Source organism: Cynara cardunculus, unplaced genomic scaffold, assembly GCF_001531365.2.
Source record: "Cynara cardunculus var. scolymus isolate 2C unplaced genomic scaffold, CcrdV1 Un_Scaffold_509, whole genome shotgun sequence".
In the NCBI taxonomy this organism is placed as follows: domain Eukaryota; kingdom Viridiplantae; phylum Streptophyta; class Magnoliopsida; order Asterales; family Asteraceae; genus Cynara; species Cynara cardunculus.
In genome coordinates this window covers 20,743-30,172 of record NW_020200583.1, presented here as the reverse complement: position 1 = coordinate 30,172, position 9,430 = coordinate 20,743, and the positions used below count along the sequence as shown (strand labels likewise).

Here is a 9,430-nt window from a genome sequence, read left to right as displayed (position 1 = left end):
TCAAACATATATTTTATTCAAAAATAAAAACATTATCACTTTCTCAAAATCACATAAAGCCATATTATAATATCGACTGAGATAAAGAAGAAAATGAAATATTAAAATCATGATGCATCTCGCTGCATTGCGCGAGTACGCTTCTAGTATATATATATATATATATATATATATATATATATATATGTCATTTGTTGTACATATATCATATGCAGAAATTCATTTATATATATATACATATATATATATATATATATATAGAGAGAGAGAGAGAGAGATTGGTTATTATACAACCCATCACATTTGTATAGCCAATACAACTCAATCTCAACCGTCTATTTAATTTGACGAACATGTGATTTCATATAAATTTTGATTGTATTCTAATATAAAGTATTGATCATAATTAATGAACCATATTCATATTTAATATTCAAATCATAATAAATGAACTTTCATCAATCCCATAAATATCTCAATTAATTGGGTTGCATTGGTTGTACAAAAGGATATTGTTGCATTTGAAATATATATTCTCTCTCTCTCTCAAGGTATTTATTCGTGATCTCTTTTATATTTTTTGTGATTTAAGCATTATTATTTTTTTATTTTTTACAACATTTGAAATAAATGTGATTTAGTTTTTCATTTAAAATATTTACTTTATTAAAGTAATTTATTTAAAAAACATTACAATTTTCATCAAAAATCACGTATGATATTCACAATTAATTGACGTTATTTTCCTTAAAAAAATCAATAACTTTCAACAATGTATCTCACATACACACATATATGTGTACATATATTGTTTATTGTAGAAAAAAAATGTAAGTTATCTACAATAATAACTATGATATGTGTAAATTATGAATTACGTTTTGAATTACATATTAACTTATACATTTAAAATGTATTTTGCTACACATCACATCACATCTGAGCTTAATAGCCATTGCATATAATTTACATTGTTACATCTTTATGGACCCAACCCAACCCAACAAGTGCCACAAGACAAGTTGCAATTATTGTAAAGTTAAAAACATATGGAACAAATTACACCCTTGAACAAACATGAGTAGCCATTCCATGTACTTTACAATCACGCCGCATAGATACGAAAATCGAGACTTATTTGATATTTTTAACACAAAAATAACAAATTCTAAAAGGACATGTTTCGATCTGACACTCAAGCATCAAACGACCATTATTATCAAGATTACAAAAAAGACACACATACTCACATGTTGTCTTTCTTCGAACATACATTAATGGATGTTTGTGATGAGAAGACTTGTATCTTCTCTTCTTCTCCACCCCGACATTTGCATACAAATCAATTCGATTAATGCAATGTAGGTGAAATGAATTCTTGCATTTGTGACAATGATAGAGTGGGGACTTGGGGTGCATTTCCTCCTCGCATATATCACAATAGAAATCTTCGGGATGATCTTCGACCGGGGGATACGTCAATGGGATTTCATGTCCTTTGCAATACCTATGAGTAAGTAACTGAGGAGACCGTATTGCACAATACATGTCTAGTTGGAAATTACAAGCTTTGCAAGCAAAACTTATACCMGTAWATRTTYTGTTACATGCCTTACAASSTTGGTTGGGATCCATGACTTGGGTAAGAGGATGTTTGTGAGATTTATGTATGATGGTGTTGGGTAAAAATCCACAATTCACATCCAAGTAGAACTTGCAAGTTTCACATTTGTAGACAAACTTGTTGCCTTCGCTAAAACAACCATTGCATCTATGAAGGTGCTTATCTTCATTGGTGTCTACCAAATCAAGTGGATGATCTGGGTGAAGATGATGTTCTAATGTGAGCGGTAATTCGGCACAATATTTGTGAAGGGTAAATGAACATCCATCTTTGCAAGTATAATATGGAAGGGAGAGGGGTCGTACACATCCATTACATACCTCTATTGGATCATCACAATTAATGTCGGGCATGTTGTTACCTCGAGGTTCAACTCTAAGATTCAATGGATGACCATGACTCCAATGGCTAATTTCTATTGCACCATCATCATCTAAAGATACCTTCTCCGAATGAAGAAGCTTTAGTGGATCTGTGAATGCATGTGACATGGGAAATTGCATAAAATCATTTGTGCGTCCTTTAGCAGTATAAGTATCTGGAGCATTGCTGAAACGATATATTCAATTTAGAAGAAGCATTCACATAAAAGTAAAAACAAAAATCAGAAAAGAAAAAGAAAAAGTTTGACCTTGGAATGGAAGGTTGCTCTGCGTTTAAGGCACATTTAATGTGGGCAAAGTATCTACAGTTTGCACAATGATACAACCAACCGTTTTTTCGGATGAGTTTGTTGCAGAACTCGCAGTAATAAAAATAATTATAAAAATTATCCGGGAGTGAATAGACGAGAACGAGAGGATGATTAGGATGGTGGGGTAGATCAATGGTGGGGGCTAAGGAAGCACAAGTCTTGTGGAGCCAAAAATCACAACTCTCACATTGATAGAATAAGTCTTCATCCTTAGCTTGACAAGCATCACAACGGAATGAAGCAGATCTTGATTGAAGGGTTAAAGTGTGTTGTGGGTGACCTTCATGTTTAAACTCGATCAATGCTTCCTCTTTGAGTGCAACAGCAAGACCACATTTCGTGCATGCATCAAARTCACAACTCATACACCAATAGCTAAAACCCTTCACCAGTCCTCGACTATCGCACACGTCACAGATCCAATTGTTACTATCGCGAGCAACGAGCATAAGAGGATGGAAGGGATGCAAATGGTGATTGATAACCGGTGCTAGGTTTGCACATATCTCATGCAAAAACTGAGAACACAAAGTGCAACCATATACACAGCCACCTAATATGGGTTCTCGACATCCATAACAACAAATGAGTTGTGTCATTTCATCAGTAACACCTACAATTGTCTCCCAATTTTCGATCAGCTTCAATGAATGTTCTTCATGACTAAAGTGTTTAATCTCACTCATTCTCTCCTCGTATATGATATATCAATGAAACTACAGATTTATTTCATTAATTAGATACAAAAGGGCATCCCTTACCTTTAAAAGGATGAGGGAGGAAGGCATTTGGATGCATGACTGCATCAATGTTGCTTTTGGCTTTTGGATGTCCCTGCTAGAAGCCAAGAATAATGTTGCATCAATGCATCATCAGGATATAGCTTGCCTGTTAATTGTATATGCCTTCAATTCAAAGAAAGCAACAAGACAATTGAATATATAATATAAAATATATAATAATATAATTAAGTCAAAAACTATAAAAGTATAAATCGTAATAATTAAAAATATTTTTTCACAGTATATATAATATATAATAATTAAGTCAAAAATTATTCAATATTAGACTCATTTTGAAGGTATTAACGAGACGACTATAATGGTGTAATTTGTTAAAATAAAAATGTATTTTTTAAACATGTTTTAATTGATATACGATTATGTATGTTAAAAATTAGGGGCCCAAAATTTTTTAATATATATAATAATAGTTCAAAAAAATTAGTAAATATAAGACACATAAAAAATTTAGTATCTAATATGATAAGAAAATATTTTGGTACTATATTAACTATTAAAGACCCAAACATATATGAATTAAATATATTGGAAATAATATATAACAACATCTCGTCGCTATAACTTGCGGCGGAAACATGTCATCCCTAAAAGGTGCATCGTCAAAGCTCATTTTTTTTGTAGTGATCCTCAACAAGTACGGAAAAAAAATCAATAAATATTTTTCATTAGTATAAAATTGAGTAAAAGAAATGATAATAATTTACTAAGAAAAGAAATCTTAGTAACAATAAATATGTGTTATTTTGATATAAAAAGAGAATTCGTGTGAAAGAAGTAATCATGAGGGTCAATAAGATCAATAACAGAGAAGGTTATCAAAGTTTTCTAGACAAGTAGACAAATGATGATCAATTAGAATATGAAAGAAAAGATGATCCATTGTGATCCAATAAGAATAAATAATGAATTAAACATATAATACGCAAGCTCAACAAATGATTGTTTGAGCACTTAAATAGAATCTTGTGGTGTGGTGAAATCCCAATAAAAAAATACATAAGTCAAACAATTGATGAAAATATTTAAATTATATTTTCCTTCTTTTCTTGCTCAACTATAATAAGATGTTAAGATTAAAAGTTTATGGAATATGACATATATAAGAGACATTACTAAATACATCTACTAGAAAAAAGTTATTGATTAATCACAAAATCATGAAACACGTCATAAATTATAAGAACAATAAATTGATTGTCAAACGATAGTAAAATATTTTATGTAGATACAAAAATAGATAACAATAGTCAACAAAAACAATTAAAACAAGATAACCAAATAAAAATAGTCAATAAAGCAGAAATTGATAAAAATATCTAACAAAAATATATGACAAGATCTTAATATTGAATTGTTGAAGCACGAAAACAGTCAAGCATATAAAAATAGCAATAGCCAATATCCTTGGACTTTGTTGGAGATAAAAAAAATTGAGAGATAATAAACAATAGCATATAATGAATGACCAATTAATTTTTTTTTATTTTCTTCTCCAATGTAATTAGTTGATATACTTTTGAACCCTTATTATCTACTAAATTCTTTTTGTCTCTTATTATATGTTACAGGTTTTTGTGTTTCTTTAATTTATTAAATTCTTTTAGACTACTATTGTATTTAAGGAGAAAAATTTGGGCCCCTGATATTTTTGGGCCTTGGGCGTGCACCTGTGCCGCCCTCCCCCAGGGACGGCCTTGCAAGTTACAATTTGATCAAATGGTGTGCTGACATGAAAATATCTAGATTTAATATGAATAAATCTATTGAGTTGTCTCTGATACAAATGTCAAGCACGTTGTAAGCTCCAATAGACTAATTTTTAGCAAATTAGTCAAACCTGGATCACTTGCATCAGGAGGTCAGTCTGTTCATGATATGGAAGCATTCATGATCTCTATCAACTATCATAATGTTTCTATGCCCTATTTGACTTTTATCTCTTCCCTTCTTCCTGTTTGCTCTCTGTAATATCTTCTATGACTCTACCTCTGCCAAGCATGCATATGTATGACATTATAAGTCTCTTTTTAAATATTATTTGCTTTATTAATTAGGGTCACATTGTAAAAGGAGAAATCAGACATAATATAATTCTTGAGCAAATCCCACCACAGAAGCAATCATGCTATGGGATTTTTTTTTCTTTTTGCAAATTCAACTGGATAAAGCAATTGAAGTAATTTATCACATGATTAGAAGGAGCATTTTACATGTTAAAGAAGACTAAGCCTTACAGCTTACTCTACTAATGTGGTATAAATCTTTAGAGCCCTTAACAAAAAGTTAAACCAATATAATGCAATGGGTTTTCAGAAGGGGGTATGCTTTCTACTTAAATCTGTTTATGAGATGTGAGTACATGGACCGACTTTCTGATTACGGGATTTTGCTGATGCTTGCAAAACTAATAAATTGATGAAACTTTCTCATCGTTATTTCTAATCATAAATCAAATATTGGATTCTCCAATCTTTCCTCATGTATTTAGTGTTGGGGTGGAGCCAGGATTTAGAACCATGGGGAGCACCGAACATAAATAAATAAAATTAATCAAAAATTAATATTAATTTTTCTTGGAGCTCAATAACAAACGAAGGTAACTTGAAATAACATTAACAACCGTCTTAATTCGACTTCAAAAACAAAAGTCATCTAATGTTTAACAAATAACAAAAGTTCTCTTTTTGTATGTAGTGAAAATTGTTGTATCTATGGCTGTAATGTTCCACTTTATGAAGCCATTGGGTTTGATGCCTGTATTCTTTTGGAATATGCTGGTTTGAACCCTTGTGGTGGGCTGCGCTCAGATAGCATTCCAAAAGCTGGTTGCCCTGTCGTGGTATTGCATATAAATCACCTTGAAGACAAGTTCAATTAATTCCCCCCCCCCCCAAAGTTGTTAAACCTGGTTTATGCACATATGCCAATGCAAAGAAATGGATGATTAACTACAATTGCTGTGACAAGAAATCTTATGGGACCTCCTTTTAAATCATCAATATTGTTTATTTTTCCTTCTGTAGAATTTACGTCAAACACTTGATGATCTGACACGTAATGGGTTTTCAGTAGCAAGTCATTTGATCTCTGATGCTGCCAGCATAGTCTGTCAGTCGTATCTATATTGCTCATTTTAGTTGCTTAATTGTATTACTTCCTATTATTTCTGTCGAGATAGAGTATATGGAAACATTACTGTTATTTCTGTTTGATATCCTGCAAGTGGAAACGACATGTGGATCCCTTCTTTATGAGCTTCAGGTWTTCTTCTAGAGCATTCTAATTTCTACCTCATGGCATGGTATTSCTCAATCCCAAACACCACCTTAATATAACTTCAACATTGGACTAATAAATATAATGTTTTTTCTTAAAATTAAAAGTATGTTCTTTACAATGAAACAATAATTTAATAAAATGCTAAAGCTTTATCTCATTAATGACTTCATTTTATTTTATTTGTTTTTTTAGGGTTTAGGGTTTATTATATTGCCAAGTTTAGTCCATTAAGAAGATTTATTTGCTATTTTGTTCACAACACAACAATCTTTTTATGATACACTGATAGTCCACAGAATGACTTCGTTAAAAGCATCTCGAAAGAGAGGTTCTGTAAAAATGGTATTTCTTATAAATTTTATCGTTACTAATAGTTCTTATAAGACTATCTTCAACCATAACAAAAAAACACAGTGCAATAGTGTCTTTTTATACAATGAAATGTTTTTCATCTCCAACCATACTAAAAAAACTTTTAATATCATAACAAAATTATATATTTTTTTTATTATATTACTAAGAGAGAGGATCAAACAAGAATAATACCTATTTAAAAAAAGAGAATTATTTTGGGTCAATCATTTCATTAAACAAAACCTTCTTAAAAATCGTCCAAGAAGACATGTATGTCATTTGTTGTACATATATTATATGCAGAAATTTATATATATATATATATAGAGAGAGAGAGAGAGAGAGAGAGAGATAGATTGGTTATTATACAACGCTTCACATTTGCATAGTCAATACAACTCAATCTCAACCGTCCATTTAATTTGATGAACATGTGATTTCATAGAAGTTTTGATTGTTTACTATTATTAAGTATTGATCATAATTAATGAACCATATTCATCTTTCATAAATATTCAAATCATAATAAATGAACTCTCATCATTCCCATAAATATCCCAATTAATTGGGTTACATTAGTTGTACAAATGGACATGGTTGTATTTGAAATATTCTCTCTCTCTCTCTCTCTCTCTCTCTATATATATATATATATATAATTTAATAAATTTAAATAAGGTATTCATTCATGATCTTTTTTATATTTTTTGTGATTTAAGCATTTTTTATATTATTTTTTACAGCATTTGAAATAAATGTGATTTAGTTTTTCATTTAAAATATTTCCTTTATTAAAGTAGTTTATTTAAAAAAAAATTACAATTTTCATCGAAAATCACGTATGATATTCACAATTAATTGACGTTATTTTCCTTAAAAAAATTAGTAACTTTCAATAATGTATCTCACACACACACACACACATATATGTGTACATATATTGTTTATAGTAGAAATAAATGTATGTTATCTACGATAATAACTATGATATGTGTAAATTATGAATTACGTTTTGAATTACATATGAACTTATACATTTTAAATGTATTTTGCTACACATCACATCTCATCTAAGCTTAATAGCCATTGCATATAATTTACATTGTTACATCTTTATGGACCCAACCCAACAAGTGCCACAGGACAAGTTGCAATTATTGTAAAGTTAAAATATATGTAACAAATTACACCCTTGAACAAACATGAGTAGCCATTCCATGTACTTTACTATCATGCCGCATAGATACGAAAACGAGACTTTCTGATATTTTAATAACAAGAATAACAAATTCTAAAAGGACATGTTTCGATCTGACACTCAAGCATCAAACCACCATTAATATCAAGATTACAAAAAGGACACACATACTCACATGTTGTCTTTCTTCGAACACACATTAATGGATGTTTGTGATGAGAAGACTCGATTATAGCCTTCTCCCACCCGACGACATTCGCATACAAATCAATTTGATTAATGCAATCCAGGTGAAATGAATTTTTGCATTTGTGACAATGATAGAGTGGGAGCTTGGGGTGCATTTCCTTCTCACATATATCACAATAAAAATCTTCGGGATGATCTTCGACCGGGGGATACGTCAATGGGATTTCATGTCCTTTGCAATACCTATGAGTAAGTAATTGAGGAGACCGTATTGCACAATACATGTCTAGTTGGAAATTACAAGCTTTGCAAGCAAAACTTATACCCGTAAATGTTTTGTCACATGCCTCACAAGCTTGGTTGGGATCCATGACTTGGGTAAGAGGATGTTTGTGAGATTTATGTATGATGGTGTTGGGTAAAAATCCACAATTTACATCCAAGTAGAACTTGCAAGTTTCACATTTGTAGACAAACTTGTTGCCTCTGCTAAAACAACCGTTGCAGCTATAGAAGTGCTCATCTTCACTGGTGTCTACCAAATCAAGTGGATGATCTGGGTGAAGATGATGTTCTAATGTGAGCGGTAATTCGGCACAATATTTGTGGAGGGTAAATGAACATCCATCTTTGCAATTGTAGTATGGAAGGGAGAGGGGTCGTACACATCCATAACATACCTCTATTGGATCATCACAATTAATTTCGGGCATGTTGTTACCTTGAGGTTCAACGCTAAGATTCAATGGATGACCATGACTCCAATGGCTAATTTCTATTGCACCATCATCGTCTAAAGATACCTTCTCCGAATGAAGAAACTTTAGTGGATCTGTGAATGCATGTGACATGGGAAATTGCATAAAATCGTTTTTGCGTTCTTCAGCAGTATAAGTATCTGGAGCATTGCTGAAATGATATATTCAATTTAGAAGAAACATTCACATAAAAGTAAAAACAAAAATCAGAAAAGAAAAAGAAAAAGTTTGACCTTGGAATGGAAGGTTGCTCTGCGTTTAARGCRCATTTAATGTGGGCAAAGTATCTACAGTTTGCACAATGATACAACCAACCGTTTTTTAGGATGACTTTGTTGCAGAACTCGCAGTAATAAAGAAAATTATAAAAATTATCCGGGAGTGAATAGACGAGAACGAGAGGATGATTACGATGGTGGGGTAGATCAATGGTGGTGGCTAAGGAAGCACAAGTCTTGTGGAGCCAAAAATCACAACTATCACATTGATAGAACAAGTCTTCATCCTTAGCTTGACAAGCATCACAACGGA

At 31.5% G+C, this 9,430-nt stretch overlaps 2 protein-coding genes across 4 annotated transcripts in view; both read right to left on the bottom strand.

Annotated features, from left to right (window-relative positions):
* Positions 1-3,019, bottom strand: part of LOC112501734 — a gene marked incomplete at its 5' end in the record, with an annotated part of 9,558 nt that extends 6,539 nt beyond the window's left edge. Inside the window, 2 exons of the mRNA XM_025105441.1 lie at positions 1,612-2,173; positions 2,256-3,019. Of these exons, the coding sequence (XP_024961209.1) occupies positions 1,612-2,173; positions 2,256-3,019 (1,326 nt within the window). The remainder of the gene's footprint in view (positions 1-1,611; positions 2,174-2,255) is intronic.
* Positions 3,020-7,921: 4,902 nt separating this feature from the next.
* The window catches only part of LOC112501743, a 4,357-nt gene continuing 2,848 nt past the window's right edge, over positions 7,922-9,430 (bottom strand). The window contains exons 1-2 of one of the 3 annotated variants that reach the window (XM_025105452.1): positions 9,133-9,424; positions 7,922-9,050 (exon numbers count right to left, since the gene is read on the bottom strand). In XM_025105452.1, coding sequence (XP_024961220.1) covers positions 8,024-9,004 — 981 coding nt within the window. In that variant the 5' untranslated portion in view covers positions 9,005-9,050; positions 9,133-9,424 and the 3' untranslated portion in view covers positions 7,922-8,023. Of the gene's footprint in view, positions 9,051-9,132; positions 9,425-9,430 lie in introns of those variants that run through there. The other 2 variants (XM_025105453.1, XM_025105454.1) reach the window with 2 other exon arrangements.